The sequence below is a fragment of the Brachyhypopomus gauderio genome, unplaced genomic scaffold (genome assembly GCF_052324685.1).
Source record: "Brachyhypopomus gauderio isolate BG-103 unplaced genomic scaffold, BGAUD_0.2 sc110, whole genome shotgun sequence".
NCBI classification, from domain to species: Eukaryota; Metazoa; Chordata; class Actinopteri; order Gymnotiformes; family Hypopomidae; genus Brachyhypopomus; species Brachyhypopomus gauderio.
The window spans coordinates 631821-655641 of NW_027506931.1; the positions used below are offsets into that span (position 1 = coordinate 631821).

Genomic DNA, 23821 nt, shown 5'->3' on the forward strand with positions numbered 1-23821 from the left:
TCTGTGTTATTTTTGTGACAACAGATATGAGGAGACAATTTAGAGGGAGGACAATCTAACCGGAAAGAGTGATAAAGTGCTTTACAAACAAGCGCCAGTGTTTTCTGTGTGAATTATTCAGCATTTATTGAATTCATAAGAAAACAAAAGGAACAGAGCGACCGAAAAGACCGAACAATACTGTTACTCCACAGAGAGACGTGACCGTGCTACATAATAACAGATTTGCTCGTACAGTAAAGAAAAAAAAAGTGGATTGAGTAAAACTTAATTTCGGAAAGGAATTTTTTAATTCTCTGCATGCCGCCATCCCGGGTGTCCTGTTAGTGATCAGGGGGTTTAAAACGCTTCAGTCGTGGAACAGGTCAAAGAAGCTGTGGTCGTCGCTCGACTCCTCCAAAACGGCGTCGGCGCAGTAGGCCGGAGGCACGAAGACGTGCGCATCGTCCACGTGCGTCTCCACGTCCAAGAAACTGGGGGAGGAATGCGATGGTAGTAGTATCCGGTGACTTTAAACTTATTACAACTGAGCTGTCGGTACTGGTTTGGTTAAACACCCACGAACTACACTCACAGTAGCAGACATTCTTTACACTAATGCAGATCTCAGAGCTAAAGTGGGCTATAGCTATCCTGGTATCACGTGTGTGCTTACAAAATCAAGAATCCTAGCTGCTCGAATGAAGAAAGATTAAGTATCATTTGTAGTATTAAGTATTATTTGGATCAATATATTTTTACATTTACGGCATTTAGCAGGATCAATATATCCACTCACCTGAAGATCAGGTTGGTCTTATCACTATGGTAGTAACAGGAAACAGTGAGGCATCCACAGGACGTAGTCAGCATCGTATACTGGGCTACAAAACAAATAATAAAAAAACATTATACAGGCACTGAATGTGGACCTGTTGTGACTAAGTGACCATAATAAATAAGATGTACGTTCTTTTACATGCGACTTAACCTACTTCTTAAAGAACTGTCAGAAGACCCAAGGATGTCTATAGCAAAGCCCTTTCAAAGCTAAGACTTCGTTTAGGGAAAAGGAGAGAGAGATTTAGAAAGAAAGTGTGAGAGCTAAAGCAGGCCGAGGGGCGGAGGAGGTGCCCACCGTGGAGGTCGGGCAGCTTGCCCGTCCAGACGCGCAGACGTAGGCCCTGCTCTGGCACGGTCAGGCTACCCAGGTACATCTCACTGTCGTGGGCCGCGTCGGCCGGCAGCTCCATCGGGTGCCTGCGGGACTTTAGGGTCTGTTTCTTACAGCTCTCATTCTTACTGTCCAGCTCATAGAACACACCCTGTGAGAGAGAGGGGGGGGGGGAGAGGGAGGGAGAGAGAGAGAAAGAGAGAGAGAGAGAGAGAGTGGAGGGAGAAGAGAGAGAGGGAGGGAGAGAAAGAGGGAAAAGAGGGAGAGAAAGGGAGGGAGGGTAGAGAAAGGGATAAACAGTTCATATTTATGACATTTTGAGAGAGAGACATGGTTTAAAGAGAGACATGGTTTTTTTCCAAGTTTAAAATTGATCAGCAGAAAAATAGGGAAGAAGAAAAGAGTGAGAGAATCCTGATCTGCCAAAAGATGGCGACGTTACCTCCTCAAAGTTTAAGAGCACGTCTATGTGGGAGGTTTTGTTTGAGTCATCGTTCTTCTCCAAAAAGTGAAGCTTCTTCGCAGTGGAATCATAGTTGAACTCGCCGGTGGCAATAGTATGACCATCAGATGACCTCTGAGGACAGAAGAGGCTCAACATCAACACTGAGACCTCAAACGACCTCAAACGACTCAAAAAATTAGCAATTAGCAATAGCTAGTTTAAACAAACATTGCCAAAATTACTTTCAAATGCTCACTTCTAGTGATTCATTTCTTTCAGATGTAGTGAAATGCTTTTAATTCGTGTACGTACGTACCACAGTCATTGTCCCACTGATCATAGATGGTGATGCTGGGAAAGAGAAAAGACCAGTATCAACATTACAGATCCAGCGTAACTCCTACATTACTCGAGTGTCAGTCACTGCAACATTGGGCTGATTTACAGTCCTGTTTTATCAAAAAGCAATGAAGGCCCCACACTACTGCTGAGCTGCTCTCATTTGGAACTCTCTGACCATTCAAATAGACTTAAAATTTTAGAGCCAGAGTGTCAGAGGACTCCGGATTGCACTGAGCCCGGAGCGGGTGGCGGTGTGGGCGTCTGGGCTGGGGTAGACGGCGGTGGCACTCACGGCAGGGCACGCGGCTGCTGGAGGCCCAGACAGCTGCGCAGAGGCACCAGAACGCCACGCAGAACAGCTCCACCGCATGCATCATTGCTCCTTGTCGTCTCAGCCCGCAGGTCAGCACACGTACACCACTCTGGGGGCCGCTATTTATCGAGAGAGCGCGGCTCCATCGGACACGCCTCCCTCCACCCACCGCCTCACCGACAAATGACAGACTGGCACCTCCCTCCGCTGATCACGTTGCCAGACGTTGCACAATCACCCGTCAAGCCTACAACCTGCAGTTGAGCGGTCTTTATTAAAACAAACGAGTTTGTTACCCCCAACCCCCCTCCCCCCCATCCCACCCCCCATGAGCACACAGAACCAGAACGTGGGTTCGTATAAGGTGATGTTTGTCACAGGACCATGCTGAGCTAAACCACTCAACAAACACAGAATCACTGGCGACTGTGCAGGTGCACAAACAATCAGCCAGTTATCACTGGAGCAATGTGGCCCTTTCCACGACGCCCCAAGACTCTGTCTTTCTTAGGAGCAAGTGTTTTATTTGTAACTCTTTGATGTCTACATGTTTCTTGTTCATCATTCCAGACATAATTATAGATGTCTGAATGTTACTGTTACATTACAAAGCAATAAATCTGAAAATTCAGTCAATGAAAATACTTATGGAACAAAACAAAATCTATAAAAATCAAACCTAAAATCTAAGACAAATGTCACCAACATGGTCTCCTGATTGTAAAATTCTAACAAATCTGTTTAATGCATCTCATTTGCCCAGTGCAGGATGGCTAAGGTGATCATTTTCCTGAGAGATTAGCTTTAACTTCATTAGTACACCATCCACAAACTTCTCATAATCTCAATCTACTTGGTATAAATATTGTGTGAAATCACCAAGATGAGCCAATAACGTGTTAACAACCTGGTTCCCTGAAGGGACTGCATGTCTGTCTAGTGCTGATGTACCCCATATGAAAAAGTTTTTTATATTTTTTTATCATAGTCTTATGAGTTTTACTTTAATCTTATAAATTCAATATATGGCATTCTAAGTATGTATTAAATGTCTGTACTGTGTGACATGCATGTCATATATACATATGTAATTCATATAAAATATATGGCCTGTTAGACATATATGGCCTGCATACATTTGAGAAAGTGTGTTTATATATGTGTTTATATTTGAATGTCATCTGTATCTGGAAGGTTCAGATAATAAAAAATATGTAAAGGGTGCCAATCCATGTATGACTCCCCACCTATTCACCTGACTGAGCTATGAAGTAGGCAAACATGTAGGATAATGTGCACCAGTGACCTTTGTTTCAAACATTAAGCTACTTTTGTTTACTTTCTTTTCTTTTCTTGTTAATGTGATATATGGAATATTTATTTCTTTTTTCTTGTGTATTATTAGAATTGCAGTAAATTTTACGTTGCGGTATTTATGTTAAGGGGTCACCAACGTGGTGCCCGCGGGCACCATGTCGCCCGCGAGGACGTCACAAGTCGCCCGCGGGCTTGTTTTAAAAACAGCTCACTATAGCGCCATGCACCAAAGCGCTGCATCGTTTATGTTTTTGCTACTATTATAGATTGTCCGCGGTTGCTAGCGGTCTTCTCGCTTAGCAATTGACACTCGCACACGCACACCTTTTGTTAAACCACCCCCGCCCTCCAACCCCCACTTAACAACCTTTGTTCGATTGATGCGTATTAATCTGGTAGCCCTCCGCAATAATTGCTATCCAAGAAGTAGCTCCCAGTTTCAAAAAGGTTGGTGACCCTAGAGGTAGCTAGCTAGCTCAAATTTATAAGTATTACCAATAATGAACGAGAGAACCGGCGATATTTTGATGAGCGGGAACAGCGCGTGCCGATCTGCTGATGAGAGGAATTTTTTGGCGGGATTGGACACGCGCCGTTACTTCTCTTGGTCTACTACTACTTAGTCATTACAAATATAAATAAACGTTGTATTTACGTTAGTTAGCTATCTCAAATACGTCGTGCAGCTTTGTTTCGATTACAGCAGTTATATTAATTAACGTTGTGGGTTTAATTGCCTATATAGGTTTTCTTTGTCTTTTTAAACCGGCCAAGGTCTACAGTTGGCGATACTTAGCTGGCTACTTTACCTAGTGAGCTAGCTTGATAACTAGCTTGACAGTTGGGCTATCTAGCTAAAAACAGTTAGCAAAGCATAGCTCTTGTAACGTTTTAAAGTAGACATTTACATTTACATTTAGGGTATTTAGCAGACGCTCTTATCCAGTGCTTTGCTTCTGATCACAGAATACGTCCTAGGAAATAGTACAGATAGGCCAGAATTCAAGACACCATTGAGTCAGACTACTACTAAACTACAGGAGTCAATATCATTACCTAGTGTTTTACAAGTTAGACATTTGCCAAGAAGCACAATTTAACATTTAAAAGTCAAACACTGTACAGGATCAAAGTGGATGTAATCTACATTATGTTTTAAGCTCTGTGTAATATGAAATATTGAGGAGATATTTTACATAGCGTCCAGGTGTGCCAGTGTTGACCACAGGTAAGCATTGTTCTTAATTTCATCTCGTAGGAACATGTTGTTGCTTCAACCATTAGCTCTACAATCAATGCCAAACTGACAGAACTAAGAGAAGAAAAATGGAGCAGCCTGAAGAAACATTAATGCTTTAAGACAGGGGTACTCAACTAAATTTGTCCGCGGTCCAATTTTGGCAGATACCTGTGACCTGAGGTCCGGTGCGGCGGGGGTGGCGAACGTAAGTTGTTGAGCGGGGGTGGCAAACGTAACACTCGTGACGGAGTGTTTTTTCAATAGCCCTGAAATAAATGCTCAGTTTTTTTTTTGGTCCGTATCCAGTTAATGAGGAATGAGATTGGGTCCGGATAGGATCGCGTTCGGGTCCGGATCCGGACCGCGGTCCGCCAGTTGAGTACCCCTGCTTTAAGATGAATACAAGCAGAGTGTTTATAATTTCATGTTATTACAATGTCAAAATATTGCAATTGGCTTTTATTGAGGAACCTATTGTTTTAGGAGTATTGTGAGAACATCAAACAGGCATAAATGGAAGCAACTTTTAAATTGGTTATCAAGTGTTATAAGTTGTCTCTTTCCAATAAATACTGCCTACATTCTCTGTGTGTACATAATGTAGCATTTGATCATATATTTTATATGGAACCAGTGCAGTAATTTGTTCTATAGTATAAAACATAAATGTATGCAAGATCAAACACTCAACATTCATCATCAAAACATTTATAACATATTAAATCCGCTGTAAAATAATATATAAGTAGTATGAAGGGATCATATATGTATTTTGGTACAATCATATAAAATTCATGTACAACTTTTTAATGAAACAATAAGTAACACACATGCTTTGACACACTGTTAAAATATAAAATTTATATAGGAAATTACCTTGAGTCCCTTATATGTCATGTGTGTATTTTTGTATGAACGTGGCCATTATCATACACAAAAAACATGACTTGTGATGAACATATAAAAAACAGTATGTAGACATATCTGATTTAAGTAAGAAAGACATTTCTAGCCTTATAAGAATCACCGGAGTGTGCTGTCTTGCCATTTGCTGTTCTGTGAACAGAAGCAAAGTAAAGTGAGTAAGTGCATCTGCTAAATGCCCAAAATGTGAACATAAATGTGAATGTGAATGTAAATATAAACATAAATGTAAATATAAACATAAATGTGAATGTAAATATAAACATAAATGTAAATATAAACATAAATGTGAATGTAAACATAAATGTAAATGTAAACATAAATGTAAATATAAACATAAATGTGAATGTAAATGTAAACATAAATGTGAATGCAAATGTAAATACAAACATAAATGTAAATATAAACATAAATGTAAATATAAACATAAATGTGAATGTAAATGTAAACATAAATGTAAATATAAACATAAATGTAAATATAAACATAAATGTGAATATAAACATAAATGTGAATGTAAATGTAAACATAAATGTAAATATAAACATAAATGTAAATGTAAACATAAATGTAAATATAAACATAAATGTAAATGTAAACATAAATGTAAATATAAACATAAATGTAAATGTGAAGGACATATCTTGTTACTCTTGTTGCATCGTTGCTCGTTTGCTGTGTCATGTTGGTGCTGCTCTCCCCATGCTGACTCCACTAGCGCTCGTGGGTGCCGGGACGCAGGTGACGGCAGGACGTTTGTTTAGTTTCACCGCTTGGTTTCGGGACTTTGTTTTCTGTATCAGCAGAGGCTCCAGACCAGATGGGGACAGAGTGACAGACATGTTCACGGGACAGGCAGGGGGGGGGCAGATTGGGGCAGTGACAGACATGTTCATGAGACAGGCGGGGGGGGGGGGGGGGCAAACTGGGGACAGAGTGACATGCATGTTCACAGGACGGGGGGGGGGGCAAACTGGGGCTGTGACAGGCATGATCACAGGACAGACTGGGGCTGTGACAGACATTACGGGAAAGGCGGGGATACAGACGGGACAGTGACAGACATGATTATGGGACAAGAAGGGGGAACAGACGGGGGCAGTGACAGACATGATCAGGGCCGGAGTGGGACACTTTTTCAGCCCGGGAGTTTCATGCCCAAATCCGGCCCAAAATTATTTTCCCCTCCCAATCGGCCCAAACTAGAGATTGACATGAGCCGGCCCATCGGGAATCCTCCCGAAACACCCGATTAGCCACTCCGGCTCTGGACATGATTATGGGACAGGAGGGGGGGACAGACTGGGGCAGTGACAGACATGATTATGGGACAGGAGGGGGGGACAGACTGGGGCAGTGACAGACATGATTATGGGACAGGAGGGGGGGACAGACTGGGGCTGTAACAGACATGATTATGGGACATGCGGAGTGGGACAGACTGGGGCTGTAACAGGCATGATCGCAGGACAGGCGGGGTGGGGGACAGACTGAGGACAGAGTGACATGCATGATCATGGGACAGGCGGAGTGGAGGACAGACTGGGTCTGTGACAGATATGATCATGGTATGATTATCAGGAAACACTTTTTCCATGAATTCATTTCCTTCCTTCAAGGACCACGTGCTCATATCCTGTCAGACTTTTGTCAGTTCTGCTGTGAAACTGCGGTATCTCTTGCGGTGACTGTACAGAAACACACCCCCCATCCCATAGCAGATGAGTCACAGATCATTATCCAGCCCTTCCAGCCTCTCTCGACCACAAACGAATGGGGGTATCTCTCTCTCCACACACCCAACGCTCTTCTGGCCCAGCATCCAAAGTGCCTGATGGTTTTGCTGAGAATGGGCAAAAGCAGGTTCGCCTAATCGCAGACTGGCAGTGTGTGTCAGAATTTGCAGTAGGTCCATCTCCTTGGACTTCGTGGTGTTACGCTTTTCCTTCCTCCCCATCACCGTCCACGAGGAACGATCTCCATGAGGTGTTAGCTCTACAGCTTAAGGGTGGAGAGATTGCAATGTCCTCTACAGACATTGTCTGGTGGCCACTACACCACTCCAACATGATGGGGAATTGATGGAGTTCTGCAATACCTGATGCAGCTCGATAATGAACAAAGTTGTTTGGTGCAGAGAAGGACCTGAGTTGGACAGAGTCCGAGCCCTTCAGAGTCAGATAGGGGGTGCAGACGCGGTGGCTGGAGTCTGAGTCCTTCAGAGCAGGTCAAACAGAGGTCAGATACTAGTGTTGAGAAGTGAAAATGCTTTAAGTGTTGCATACAAAACAAATCTCACCTCACTGTGGACAGGGAGCTCTATGGACAGGCATCAGTCACCGCTGAGATTAAATATTAGGGTCTGTTTTTCCGTGTCTTACATAGGTTATTGCAAGCACTGGGATACTAAAGAGCCACATAGCAGGGTTTCAAGCTCCTCACACCTGTGAGCTGTCTCTTTGAGTGCGGCGCAGAGGGAAGGTGATGTTCTGAAGTCTTCTGTGAGCAGAAAATGAGGAAAAGTTCAGTAGTCTCTTCAGTTTTGTTTCCCACATGGTTTGGGGCTTGGGGGGTGCTTTGGTGTTCATTTGGTGGACATTATGATTATTTGAAGGCCATCGACGTAAATGTATTGACATAAAGTAGTGAGGAGATAGACCTCGTTGATGTCAGACTAAGGCCTGCTCGACTAAAAACGGGGGGGGGGGGGGGGGGGGGGGGGAGGGGGGGGGGGGAGGGTGTTGGGGGTGCGATTCACATAATCATTCACATGAACAAAACATCCCACTTACGGACAGCTGGAATTCTTTACTTTTTGAATGATCATTTTGACTAGTGTTTTGGTCTCAGGAGGAACCGACCAATCAATGGTGTGTTTGCTGCAGTAACGAACCGTGACCATTAAACCTGGGCCCGCTCCCATCCCCCCCCCCCCGAAAAAAATTGTTTCCTCTCCTAATTAACTGCAATAAAGAAAAAATATTGAGATGACAGTACTAGATAACTTCTTAAGCAAAATAAGATTCCAACAAAATAAGGTTCACAGCTCCGTGTTCCTCGGGAGCGGAATATGTAAACAACGTGCACGAGGACATCAAAGGAATTAATCGAAACTAGCTAGCGGTGGTGCTAACGACAGCTAGCGTCGCCACAGCGGGCGAAAATTATCATACAGTTAAGCCCGCCCACTAAGAGGGAAGATATGATTGGTCAATTTTGCTGTCATTTGAAACTGGCATTTCGCTGAATTTCTGGCCCTCTATAAAACAAACAGCGGGCCCACCAATCACCAACATTCTGCGGAGGCATCACAGTCCTGATAGAGGGATACACAGGCTCACAGGCTTCCACTTAACCCCTCACCTTCCAACACAGATTGAATAGACACGGTTGAATAATTTATTTGCTTATATTTTTGTAATTGTTTAGATGTCGATTGTCAAACTGTAAGTAGAGAAAATAAAATTGGATAAATTATATTATATATATTTATGTTTTAAGAATATTTTTAGGCCCTCTGAGAGGGCGTAGAGGGCCCTGACGGTTCCCCACTGGTTTGCTGTTACTGCTGGGTGCAACCTCTGGGGGGGATCAAATTAAATAAAATCAAATATAGTTGTATAGCGCTTTTCACAACACATGTTGTCACAAAGCGCTTTACAGGATTTACAAGGTTAACAATACTATGGGGTATCATTGTGATATGGTGCAGTTAGCCCTCCACTAGGTGTCATGGCAGTGCTGATGGCCACTAAGTTTGGGCCGGGCGTGACCGGCCAGATGCAGCACCCAGCTTAAGGAGGCGACATAAACCCAGCTACATCATGCCAACGAGTCCAAAGGCAATACATGCAGTGAGAGTGAAGGCACCTTACATTGGTTCTCCGGCTCAGCACCATGATGCTAGAGGGGTGGATGATATTCATTTGCTGGGTTGCAGTGGACACAGCTCATTATTGTACATGAGTAGAAATATTAAAATCGGTTATATTAATTACGTTATGCTGGTGTAATGTAAGCAGGGTCTCATTTAAGAAAGGGAATTCAGAAATGTGTTTCCCAGTGTAAAGGACCTTTAAAGGAAAAGCTAAAAAAGAGGGGGTGGCCAGGGAAAGCTAGCATTGCAACAGAGACTTATGTGCTGTCCATCAAGAGAGAGAGAATCACCCGGCTGCATGTGTGTGAGAGAACTTCTCAGGTTTCATGGAAACAACACACAAGAGGAAGTGAGAATGGATCCAAGAGGGGAAAGTCATCACTTTTGATGTAAAAAATGCTCTGTGTGTGTGTGTGTGTGTGTGTGTGTGTGCGCGCGCGATCTGGACAAAGCACGTTTTATATGATTTATGCATATGCGTGCTATGCATGTTTTATTTAATTGCATGCAAGTAGAATATATGCAGATTTAGATTAAATCAGATTAGATAGGATGTTATTTATCCCTTCCCTCAGGATATTACATATATTAAGTGTGTAGCCATTTGTGTATATCTTGTTTGTGTGTGTGTGTGCGTGTGGTGAATCCTGGAAGTCGCCTTAGCCCACGCTTTTACCACTGCCCACCAACTGCCTCCACCCACATCCTCGGGTTTGGGGATTACCAGGAAGAAAGTCGCTGTTTGATGAGCTTGCTAGGATTCCCGCTTGATCAGAATCACTTCCCAGGAACAGGAAGGCTCTCGCACTACTGTACTCCTCCTAGTTCTGCACGAGACAGTGTTGTAATCAGATTATCATCAGATTATCATGAATTAAATTATTTTTATCAGTCATTTGTACAGGCATTTTATGAGTTTATGGTATGTTTATGGTAATGTTAATGTTTTGCCTTTATTTTTGTTTTTCGTTATGATTATATTCACACCTCTAGATTAGTTGTATTGTATTTATTTTGTGTTTATTTACTTTGGTGAAAATATGCCATTGTTGAAACATTCGTTTAGTCTATGAAGATTGTTTATAACAAGCTTTTGAATGTGTTTATGGCATTCATGTTTCGAGAATAAAAGATTTTAAATATATTGACAATAGAAAGGAAGCAGATGGTGAGGTTGATGATGCTGAGGATGATGATGGTGAGATTGAAAATCACCTCCCTGTCCTGTTGTCACACTGTTTACCTCAATATAAAACTTTTTTTTATTACCAATCAGAGATTGTGATGGTGTGTGGGTGTTGGTGGAGGCTCTGAAGGAGGTGATGTTTGTGTGTGTGTGTGTGTGTGTGTGTGTGTGTGTGTGTGTGTGTGTGTGTGTGTGTAAGAATGCACAAAAAAGGAACTGGAAAAAAAGGAAGTTTTGTACTGTTCTGCAGCACCACCGCCATCTCACTTCTGTTTGCAAACATCCGACTGTATTCCTGTATTTCTACAGTACGTTCAAACGGCACACTACACCACTACTGATGCATGTCCCACCATTAGCGCATGGCCCAGTACAAACCCCTCCACAGTGTTAGCGGACCCCTGAATGCACTGAAGAACGGTTCGGTTTCAGAGTGTTGTCTCTGTGGCACGGGAGGGAACTCATCACAGAGAGTAAAACAAAAAGCAAAACAACTGTTTGCAGTTTTAGGGAGTCCCTGGGGGAAAGTGATCAAGTGAGATTGAAAGTGCTTCAGGTTTACTCAGCAGGACGGGGACTCTCCGAGGAGGGACTGATCATCAATCACAGTCTCCGTACATTCTCAATTTCATTTGTTGATGGGTTGCAAAGTTGTAGTGGCTACACACAAAACAAGCAAGCCCTTTCAACCCATTGGCCCATTCAGACAGTTCTATGGCCTTGAACTTATTTTGACAAACCAATCTACAAGTACTGTAAAGGTCCAGCCCATGTCCACACCAGCAGAGTCCAACCCAAGGCCTGAAAACTGCAATACTGCACAGCTTAATGTTTCTCCACTCGTGAGTAAACTGGAGCCCTGTGACCCATGGGTTCCCAGCCAGGTTCTAGACCTCCACATTCTGAACAGCCAGAGAAGTTCTAGAACACCACATTCTGAACGACCAGAGAGGTTCTAGAACACCACATTCTGAACAGCCAGAGAGGTTCTAGACCTCCACATTCTGAACAGTCAGAGAGGTTCTAGAACACACTCCTCCAGGTCACCAACAACCAAAACTAGTTGGATGCTGTTTATTCAGAATGTAAAACATAAACATTCATTGAAATGAGGTGAAAGGAGTGTCCGCAGGGAGCCTCTCCAGTGGAGACGTGGCTGCCGCATCCAGAGTGGCTCCATCCAGAGCCTGAAGGACACTGGGGTGTTCGCTCCTGTTTGTTTTCTGAAGAACAGATGTGTTGGCTAAGATGAGGGGTGAAGGGGAAATGCTGTTTGAAACATGCCCAAAAAATTCCACCATACCGAAAATCACCAAGTTTAGAACAATACACAATGCGGAAAATAAAACAGATATGCAAATATAGGTTTCAGAGGAAAAACTTAAAATTCTCTATATATGTATGGCAAAATGCCATCAAAATGCCCAAAATGCTAACTGTCCAAACGTTATGTTTGGCTTCGTGTTAGGTGTGATATGATATGAGGGAATGACCCAGCACGTCTTCTTCCCTCTTCACCAGGACTCAGAGGGCAACTGTGCCTTGTTCTGCATCTTGGTGGAGTTTTTGGACAGTTTTACTTGGAATCTTTAAGGTGTGCAAATCAGGTTAGTGCAAATAACCAAAGTAGCACCCAATCAGCTAATCATTACAGAAGTGCTGATATATACGCTATAATAGCCTTGGTAGCCCACAACGCTAAGATCACCACCGAAGCAAACCCAGGCGATGTTACCGTTTCTCCATGCATGGCAAGAGATGGGAATTGCCGGTGAAGAACCTATTCTTCGAACTATCTCCCAGTCCTCCCAGTGTCCAGGCCACAATATGCTCAGCAGTTAGACTAATTTGACCATCTCAAGAAATTGGACAAGAGATGTTTTTTTTTTATCCCAAGCAAGAATCTCTCTCCTGTTGTGTACACATTTGAGCACTTTGACCACTTGACACATCCAGCATCTCTTCAGCACGTCCAGCATCTCTCCAGCATGTCCAGCATCTCTTCAGCACGTCCAGCATCTCTCCAGCACGTCCAGCATCTCTCCAGCACATCCAGCATCTCATCAGTACGTCCAGCATCTCTTCAGCACGTCCTGCATCTCTCCAGCACGTCCAGCATCTCTCCAGCACGTCCAGCATCTCTCCAGTACGTCCAGCATCTCTCCAGCACCTCTCCAGCATCTTTCCAGCACGTCCAGCATCTCTCCAGCACGTCCAGCATCTCTTCAGCACGTCCAGCATCTCATCAGCACGTCCAGCATCTCATCAGCACATCCAGCATCTCTTCAGCACGTCCAGCATCTCTCCAGCACGTCCAGCATCTCATCAGCACGTCCAGCATCTCATCAGCACGTCCAGCATCTCTTCAGCACGTCCTGCATCTCATCAGCATGTCCTGCATCTCATCAGCACGTCCTGCATCTCTTCAGCACGTCCTGCATCTCTCCAGCACGTCCAGCATCTCTCCAGCACGTCCAGCATCTCATCAGCACGTCCAGCATCTCATCAGCACGTCCAGCATCTCTTCAGCATGTCCAGCATCTCTTCAGCACGTCCAGCATCTCTCCAGCACGTCCAGCATCTCATCAGTACGTCCAGCATCTCTTCAGCACGTCCAGCATCTCTTCAGCACGTCCAGCATCTCATCAGTACGTCCAGCATCTCTCCAGCACGTCCTGCATCTCTTCAGCACGTCCTGCATCTCTTCAGCACGTCCTGCATCTCTTCAGCATGTCCTGACACTGAGCACACTGAAAAAGGCCTTGCTATGCTTAGCAGGTTATCTGCTTTCCAGATTGGACTAATGTTTTATAGTCATTTCTCCTTGGGTTTTTCTGAATTGATTGTCAGCTTGTGTTGATAAATGAAACATTTTTTTCCCACAGAACTGACAGGGATCTTGGGAGTAGCACTTCTTACACCCTGGATGCTTACACTTATCATGGGGAGCTAGGGATATCAGAGCAGTGAGAACCAGAGAACCTTGGAGATCATTTGTTCCCAAATAGAAGATACTTACACTTCAGACAGATTAGCAGTGCTGGCCTGCCATTTTTTCAGTTGAATCGCTGACTTGTTTCATTGTTTCAGTGGAGTCCTTTCAGGAATGATTCAACTTCAATTACTAAACTTATTATAAATACATTACAGTCAATGGCAATTATCTTTATTGTGCAAAAAAAACCTAAATAACTCACATTCTGGCCAGTCTATTTCTTCCACTTTGGGTTTCTCACTTCTCCAGGTGGTTCAACTTTGTAGTAAACCTAAACGTCCACCAGACATCTTTCACTTCCTTATACGCTGATGCCCACAAAAGCAATATGCTCACCTGCAGTGATTGCCGGTCTCACTGGCATGTACACTGGTGTGCTTCCACAGCCCCCAGACACCACACCGAGCTCGTGGAGGGCTGGATAGTTCATTGAACAGCTGGATCAGAGAGGAAGGAAAATGGATAAGAAGGATATTTTGTTTGCTAATAAACATGTTTTTATTGAGTTCTGTCAAACTGGGAGAGATAATTAAATGCTCTAAAGAAGAAGGACAGATGCATCACAGAGGCTCCATAAATGTGAATCACGGCTTCATAAATACTCAGCACAGCACGCATGTCTCCTCTTCCTCATCTTCCTCTTCCTCCCTTTTTCCTATTCCCCCCCCCTCCCCCCATAATATACTGACACAATTAGGGATACTAAGGACAGGAAAATACTTAACATTTAATATAGGTAACTTGTTTTAGTTAATAAAACAAAAGACACTTTGTTCCTAATGACAGAAAATGTTCAGGCTTACAGTTTTGACACAATGATTAGATAAATCAGGTATTTTGAAAAACAAATAAATAGAATAGAGTAAATAAATTAATTAATAAATACATAATTAAATGAAAGTAAATATTACAAAGCAATTTTACTACAAATACATTTGAAAACATGGTGCAGTACCAACAGGCTTGACTAATGCAGCCAAAATACCTTTCACCTTTCACCATTCACTTTTCACCTTTCAGTTTTAATGCTGATTTCTTTTCAATGAACAAGCTGTAGCAATATTTATTTAAAAATTATGAATTATTATTGACAAAGCAGCACCCTAAAATCTAGGGAAATAAATGTTTAGTAACTGGTGAAATAACGTTAAATCAGTCTCATTACCAAAATGTGAAGTTCTCAATCTGTGCAGTGACCTAATACCTTGGATCTAATATGTATTTACCACCACAACCAATTTAATGAATAAATGCCAGAATTTTTTGAATGATAAATTTCAAAATTATTTGCTACAATGGATCATTTTTGTAGAGGACAAATAGGCTAACTAGAGTAAACAAAGTAAATTAATAAACAACAACAATTTAGCTATTAAAAGCATATTAGAAGACTTGAGTTCTTAAAGAAACTGATGTTTCTGAGTTGGTGAGAGCCAATCAGACTGATGTTTCTGAGCTGATGAGTGCTAATAATAGCCAGTGGTCATATAAGATTACCGTATCCTTGGAATGTCTTCTGAGGTTAAGATCGTGAGTCCAGTGCTGTCTACAGCATATGCCAATATGCATATTATAGTGTCGTGTGCAGCTATACAAGTACATGCTTATACGTTAGCTACGTGCTAATCTACACATGAAATGTTTTCTGTAACCTGCTCTCACCACAGCATCATGACTAGACTCAATAGACGCAATCAGCGGTGATCTGTCTCAGCTGTTGGTATGGCTTCTTAAGGAAGCCTGTGGAGACTACTGATTCATTTTGGTCTCATGCCGTTACGCTCTCAGCCTTTCTCTATGCCTTACCAGTTGTGTTTACGCAGTGAATGTGTCTCGCCACCTTATTCTCTCTCTCTCTCTCTCTCTCTCTCTCTCTCTCTCTCTCTCGCTATCTCTTGTTCTCTCTCTCTTCTCTACCTCTTACTATTACTTATTCGAGAGTCTATCTCCTGCGCCGCTTACTGCAGGGTTGCCAACTCTCACGCAATGAGCGTTAGACACACGCATTTGACTGTCTTCACACGCCATTCATCCGATTTCTCACACTGAAAAAAATCTAGTTTACCTCCAAGGCCAACATTTGACACACACACACCAACACTACACCCCCCCCCCCCCCCCCCAAAAAAATCTAATCTCACTCCAAGTGATTTTGAAAAGTTGCCAACCCTGTTACTGGCCCATCTCAAGTTTTCCTCCAACTATTTCTCTTCCTATCAGTTACTTTGTTATTTTAGGAAGGGTTTTTGTTGTGGCGTTCGCCTGCTGTTTGTTACTTCCCCTGGCATCCCCAGTTTCATTTTTACGCGTTGAGTTTTTCCTCGTCCTTTTAGTTGCTTCTGTTATTTAGTTGTCTCTGTTATTTAGTTGTCTCTGTTATTTTCCTCCCATGTTCTACTCGCAGTTTTGTTCTACTCGCATGTTGAGTATTTTTCCACGTTGGTTTTGTGTTGGCTTTTCCTCCGTGTTTAATATGGTTTTGTTGTCTATGCGTCGAGTTTCTACCGCATCTGTTGGGTTTTGTTTTTGTTACTGAGTGTATGCAGAGTGGTTTGCTGTTGCGCTATCTGCTTGCTCGCGTGTATTTATTCCATACACACAGTTAGATATAATGCTTATAGTTATAAGCATTTATCCCTATTGGTTTCTACTGGCATTTGGGTTCACTTCTCCCTTCGTTTTCTGATGCGGTGTGCACCGGCCTGTACACCCCTCCTTACAAATAGAATAGAATGGAATATCAGAGTGGATGCAAGAAAGTCATTTTCTATAATCCACTATAGACCACAACACATTTCTGCAGATATTTAAGGATCTTTTCATGGGACAACACTGACAAAATGACATTATGACACAATGAAAAGTAGTCTGAGTGCAGCTTATATAAGGGTGTAAATTTATTCTTCCCTCAAAATAACACAATATACAGCCATTATTGTCTAAAACACCGGCAACAAAAGTGACCACACCCCTAACAGACCACACCCCTAAGAGACTACACCCCTAAATGTCCAAGGGGTTTAGGGGCAGTCATGGCCTAGAGGTAGGGAACTGGTGTTGTAACTGGAGGGAACTGGTGTTGCTGCCCACCGCTCTGGGCACGTGTGATCCACAGCCCCCTAGTAATCACTAGTGTGTGTTTGTGTGTGTTGTAACTGCACAGATGGGTTAAAAGACAAATTGTTGCGCTACATGAAGATGCCAACAACCTGAAACTGAGCTGCAGCACAGTGGCCAAGGTCACCCAACATTTTAAAAGAGCAGGGTCTACTCAGAACAGACCTCACATTGGTCGTCCAATGAAGCTGAGCGCACGTGTCCAGCGTCACATCCGAATGCCGTCTTTGAAGAACGGTGCAGGAGTGATGTCAGCATTGCAGCAGAGATTGAAGAGGTGGGGGTCAGCCTGTCAGTGCTCAGACCATACGCTGCACACTACATCACATTGGTCTGCATGGCTGTCACCCCAGATGAAGCCTCTTCTGAAGTCTGTACACAAGAAAGCCCAGAAAGAGTTTGCTGAAGACACGTCAACAAAGGACATGGGTTACTGGAACCATGTCCTATGGTCTGATGAGACCAAGATTAGTTAGTTTGGTTCAGATGGTCTCAAGCATGTGTGGCGGTGAGGAGTACAAAGATAAGTGTGTCATGCCTACAGACCTTCATGGTGGTGTGAGTGCCCTGGTCTGGAGCTGCATGAGTGCAGCAGGTGTTGGGGATTTAATTTCATTGAGGGACACATGAACTCCAATATGTACTGTGAAACACTGAAGCAGAGCATGATCCCCTATCTCTGGAAACTGGGTCGCAGGGCAGTGATCCAGCATGACAATGACCCCAAACACACCTCTAAGATGACCTCTGCTTTACTGAAGAGGCTGAGGGTAAAGGTGATGGACTGGCCAAGCATGTCTCCAGACCCAAACCCAATAGAACATCTCTGGGGCATCTTCAAGCAGAAGGTGGAGGAGTGCAAAGTCTCAAATATGCGCCAGCTTCGTGATGTAGTCATGGAGGAGTGGAAAAGGATTCCAGTGGCAGCCTGTGAAGCTCTGGTGAAGTCCATGACCAGGAGAGTTATGACAGTTCTGGAAAATAACAGTGGCCACACAAAACAATAGCATTTCAGGAACTTTCACTAAGGGGTGTACTCTCTTTTGTTGCTGATGGTTTAGACATTAATGGCTGTATATTGAGTTATTTTGCTCAATATATATTTGCTCAAAATATATTATACAAGGTGCACACAGACTACTTTTCATTGTGTCAAAGTGTCATTTTGTCAATATTGTCCCACTAAAAGATACTTAAATATCTGCAGGTGTGACGCGGGGACAGAGGCTGCCGAAGGCAAGGGTTGCATAGTACAGTCTTTATTCTCCATACTCAACAATAAAGAGTGACACAGAAATAGTATGCACTGGGATACAGCAATACAGTGTAGATGTCATAGGATCCCAAACACACAGGGAGTGAGCAGGTCCAGCACTGAGCAGGTCCAGCACTGAGCAGTCAACCGGGATGAATGTGCAGCACTGGACAGAACGACCTGTGGGCTTAAAAAGGTGCACAACATAACAGGACACGTGCTAGTACTGAGGTGATTGGGACCTGGGGCATAGTTTGGTGCTCGGGGGTGTGTGCTGTGAGGATGTGAGTAGAAGCATGCGCCCTCTGGTGGCGACTTGGCCTCCCCACCCCCTTGGGCTCCCCATACTTGGCCTCCCCATACTTTTGTGATACACTGTATTCTTAGCAGTATAAATCAATTCAGTTAAATAATGCTTATGCCTTATAATAGAGGCATTACTGCAACGAACCAGTTTTTTATGCACTAATTTAAGTAAAAAAAAAAACAGATTTTTTCGTTTTTTAACCACCTTTTCATTTCTATTTTTCCTCATGTAAACGTTAGTGCATTGGCAATAAACAATGTGAGTAAAATATTTGTAACGATTTTTTGAAAATACAAATAAGACAAAGATGGCAGTATTGTACAGTAATCTAATGCTAAGCGGTTAGTTTCCTTTTATGGTTTCGCTGTGACGTAAGGGCATCCCCCTGTACGACGTAATAATGAGACTCCAGAACGCGTCCGTAGTGACGAGAACCCTCAACTGAGAAGAAACCCCCCCCCCCCCCTCCCCGCTACATAGTGTAGAGAAAACCACTGAAACTAATATACGAAACCATACATGTGCAACTATAATAATAATAATAATAATAATTATTATTATTATTATTATTATTATTATTATTATGTACTCACGCCATAATAACCAATTGTTAAGGAAAAAAACAAAGTTAGGCTATTATGATTTACAAGGTTAGATTTTCTATTTTGCTGTTCATATCCATTTATATATTACACTCTTACTGGTGATGTATATATATTTTCTTAAATTATTTAAAATCAGTGGTAGTGACTTACGTGGTAGTGAATTATGAATTAACGAGTAAGGGAAAAACCCGCGTGGAAACCGAAACGACCCGAGACACTTATAAGCCTGGTCCAGAATGTCATTTGTCATTAACAACGAGGATCAGCACACAGATTGCAACAGACCTCATTTGTACATTTCACGTTTATTCTGCGTTCAAGGTATGTTCCTTTACATTACTGACTCTGACACCATCACGGCTGCTGAGACAGGTGAACCGAGGCTTGAGATCTAACAATGTTTTCTGTTTTTTTTTAAATATCATGGAATAGCTTGTACTTACTGTAACTATGCATATCGTATATTAGTGTAAACCACAAATGGTGAATGTTGAATAATTGGCGTTGAATGTGCTGGAGAGAAGAATGTGCATTAAATTCAGCTGTCATGCAAAATGCGTCCCCCATTGGGCACGCGCGTTCTCTGACAAGATATTAGCGCGGGACCATAAGAAAACGTTTAACTAAAGGTTTCATGGCTGTGTTCGTGATTCTTATTGGCGCATATAGGCCTATACACACGGACGTAATTTGGGGGGGGGGGGGGCTAATTTGTGTGTCCCCTGCACTTTTCAAAAGCCGGTTTTGGTAAACCCCGCGACCCAGTTCTCAAGCCATTTGTGTGTGTCCCCCCACCTATGAAATCAACATTTCGTCCATGCCTATACACGATGTATCATCATTATGGTGTAAAGTATATTTGTAGTACAATGTATTTCTAAATATTTTGATGTAAAATAATATGTTTATCAAAAAAAAAAAAAAAAAAACAGTTGTGTCGTTTAATGCCGTTTTATTTCTCGGCATCATAACATGAGTAACACAGCCTCACGCCCAGGATAAAACAGACGGACATTTGTAAGTTTACTTTGGTTTACGTTTAATTAGGTTTTAGAAATGTTTCTATCACGTGTTTCAGTTTTGCTATAAGTATATATTGTTCACAAACAAGGATCTTATTACAATCAATACATGTACTCACGTACTTCTAAAATGTGCAATGTATGAGTTTTGCCGATATTCGGCCTCAGACGTCCTGCTGTAGTCTAACACACTTCAGTGTCCTGCTGTAGTTGATACATGTCCGTATTCTGAAAAAAATAATGGTTGATAGAGAAATTCTGAAAACATATTAGGATTCTGCGTGCTAGATACACCACAAACTGGGATTTTTTAAAGCATTTGACTGCTTTAAAAAGCATGATATCAATTAGTACTTAATTAACAAAACAAAGACAAATTGTTGAGGAAACAAAATCAGAGTACATATTTAATATGTACTTTTTTTTTATTTAAAAAAAGTGGCGGAGACAAAATCAACCATTTCAGAAAGTTGTGCGTATGTCTCCAGTGTCCAGTGCAAATTAAATTTGATTTAATAGCGTTTCATAGTTGATCCAATCATGTATTACCCTCGTACTCTTTGGAGGTAGAAGGTCGTTTGTAGCACTTTGCGTTTATTATTACTACTATTATTATTATTACAACTAATATTATTATTATTATAAAATGTTTTTTTTTTTGTAAAAATGATTGCCATGTTTAATTCTTTTAATGGTGAATTGACTCGCTGGATTAGACGTTTTCTTTTTTTTAGCTGTTTATATTATTAATTATTATTATTATTATTATTATTATTATTATTATTATTATTGTATTTGATGTTTTAATAATTGCTTGCATTTCTAAAACTGCGGTTAAATTCCAGCGGACATTATTACCTCGTTACACATTTTTACCGGTGTGGTCCACCCGTCTCTCTCTCCGTCTAGATGATACCGAGCCGACTCGCGCTGTGTGTGGTCGCGTGCGCGCTGCTGTGCGGAGGCTGCACTTCTGCGGTGAGGACGTCACTGTCCTTCTCGAACTCACTGCGACTCACGCGGACGCTCCGCGCGCGTGTGCAGCAGCTCCTTCAGCGCTATGTAAGGGGAGACACGCACGTGCATTCATACGGTCGAAGTAGCTGGTCTAATAATGTATCGTGAATTTATAATGTATTTATTTTATGTGTGCTTTAGTTCTGTGAGATATTTAAATGTTCCTGTATTTGTGACAGAAAGAAGAAGAGTTTGGAGACAGAAATTTTGAGGACCGACGACTCACATTAAAAACACTACCATCAGCCACCATAAACTATAAATCCTGGTTCCAAATGCAGGTGTGTGTGTGTGTGTGTGTGTGTGTGTGTGTGTGTGTGTGTGTGTGTGTGTGTGTGTGAGAGAGAGAGAGAGAGAGAGAGAGAGACGGAGGGGGGGGGGGCACAATTAATGCTGTCAAACAAACTAATACAGAATAGCATTTAACTGCATTGTAATATGTTGGTTCAATGTGTATTTGTGTAGGACACTGACGACTGTGCATGTAAGACTTTGAGTGACTGTACCTGTATGTGTGTATATGCTAATGTACCAATCTGTGTGTGTGTGGGTCTCTGAGCAATTGTACTTGTGTCTGTATATAATACACTGAGCAACTGTACCTGCGAATATGTGTAGTACACTCAGTGACACTACCTGTGTGTGTGTGTGTGTGTGTGTGTAGGACACAGAGCGACTGTATCTTGCCTCGCATGGTCTGAACACTTTTTGGTGGCACCTGGAGGCCCAGCGGCACATCCTGGAGAAGGAGAATGAGGGGGAAAGGGAACGCCAGAACCAGAACCAGAACCAGAACCGGAACAGACGAGCACACCCACAGATCTCCTTGGCCAAGAGCATTCTCGCAATTCAGCTAGATCTGAGAGACCTGCTGAAACAAACAAGCTTTCAGGTATACACACACACACACACACACACACACACACACCCAGCCCTCTTTCCTTTTGCTCTTATTAGTTGGTCATCCAGTCTTGTAGCATCCACAGCCTTTCAAGTCCTCAAACACACAAACATGCCCATGCTGTCATACTGACACACACACACACACTCACACACACTCATACACACACACACACACACACACACACTCACATACAAACACACGCACATACAAACACACGCACATACAAACACACGCACATACACACACACAAACACACGCACATACACACACACACTCACATACAAACACATGCACATACACACACACACACACAGACAGACCTGCAGACACACTCACATACACACACAGACATGCTGACACACACACACAGACACACACACACACATACACAGAGAGAGAGAGACACACACACACACACACTCATACACACACATACACACACAGTGTGGGCTCAGGCCCTCTTACTTTGGTTCCTGCAGACAGGCTCCTGCATGTTCTTGGCTGGGGTGTGGAAGCTTCCCCCACTGCCATTACAAAACTGCTAAGATCTGATCATGGCATGAGGCAAAAGTCCAGTGGAACTGCCCAGTCTGCTCCCACACCAGGACTTTCTTTTTTTGTTCAATATTTTTGGAAGACCTTCCTGTAATCTGGCAAGTTGCACTCACAGCATTTGCCTGGATTATTTGTGTGGTTTCCGGCCTGTTCTGAATGCCCTCTCTTTCGTGGTTTCCGGCCGGTTCCTCTCTCTTGAGTGTCTCAGTGGGTGGTTTTTGCAGAATTTTGTGGAGCATTCTTAAGCCTCAGGGCGTCAGAACCACTGGTCCTACTTCAGTAAAGGTGATTTGGCTCCTCTGATGATGAAAAGATCCCTGTGCTGGGTGCAGGGCAGAGTCTGCTGCCTGGGGTGTAAAGCTTTTCTTTGAAAGCCTTTGTTTACTGTAAAAGGAACAGCCCTAACAGAGATTCCTCAATGTCTCTCTTTCCTTCTCTACACAGCTGCTCAACATCAATGTCTTCAGGGAAGGCACCACCTCTGACTCCACGCAGATCCCGCCTCCCCCCAGCACCTTGTCCAGCCCTGCCCCCCACACCACTGCTGGACAAGCCTCCCAGAGCCTAAACCCCACCCCTATACCTTCACCAACCTCCCTTTCAAGTTCGGCAGTCCCTGCTCCGACCTCCAGCCCCCTAGCTGACGCGAATACACCCAGCCCCTCCCACTCCGCCCTGACTATAATTTTGTCTTCAACCCCTTGGAATATGGAAGTCCTCAGTGGAAGACAGAGTACGTCTGTGCCCACGGAAGTCACCTCTAGCAGCAAGGAAACAACCCAGGCCCCTTCGCCCCCTCTGCCCAGAGAGAGTGAAGTTGCACAGGGCAAGGTCACCGTCAAGGCAGTCTCAGGGCCGTCCAGGTGGGTGTCTCGCCTGGAGGGTTATGTCATCCTCCGAGATCTGGAGCGCTACCTCAGTCGCCTAGCTCGGGATTACACACTGCTCAAAGCTAAATACTAGCACACACACACACACACACACACACACACACACACACACACACACACACACACACACACACACACACACACAAGTGGAGAACCAAGTAGAGGATACTCACACCCTGCACTGATTCCAGTGTGAGCCTCAAAGTGCATTTATTATTGGACATCGGTTCCAAGTATTTACATTTTTCTAGTTCATTAATGTTGCATTTAATCCATTATTTCTATGGTCTACTTTTGTACGGCTGCAGAAGCAGCTCTAAAATATCTTCACTTCTCTTAGCTTTTTAAATCATGTTA

At 43.1% G+C, this 23821-nt stretch overlaps 2 protein-coding genes across 2 annotated transcripts; one reads left to right on the top strand and one right to left on the bottom strand.

The window, feature by feature from the left end:
- Positions 1-98: 98 nt before the first annotated feature.
- Positions 99-2386, bottom strand: LOC143497422 (ependymin-like). Its single transcript, XM_076993355.1, has 6 exons — positions 2233-2386; positions 1915-1949; positions 1596-1730; positions 1118-1304; positions 779-863; positions 99-473 (listed from the first exon to the last, which is right to left on the bottom strand). The coding sequence occupies exons 1-6, from the start codon at positions 2315-2317 to the stop codon at positions 350-352; spliced, it is 651 nt and encodes a 216-aa protein (XP_076849470.1). The 5' UTR covers positions 2318-2386; the 3' UTR covers positions 99-349.
- Positions 2387-19346: 16960 nt separating this feature from the next.
- LOC143497423 (uncharacterized) lies at positions 19347-23655 on the top strand. The gene is made up of 5 exons (XM_076993356.1): positions 19347-19397; positions 21008-21160; positions 21295-21396; positions 21780-22007; positions 23019-23655. The coding sequence occupies exons 2-5, from the start codon at positions 21008-21010 to the stop codon at positions 23535-23537; spliced, it is 1002 nt and encodes a 333-aa protein (XP_076849471.1). The 5' UTR covers positions 19347-19397; the 3' UTR covers positions 23538-23655.
- The last annotated feature ends 166 nt before the right edge of the window (positions 23656-23821 follow it).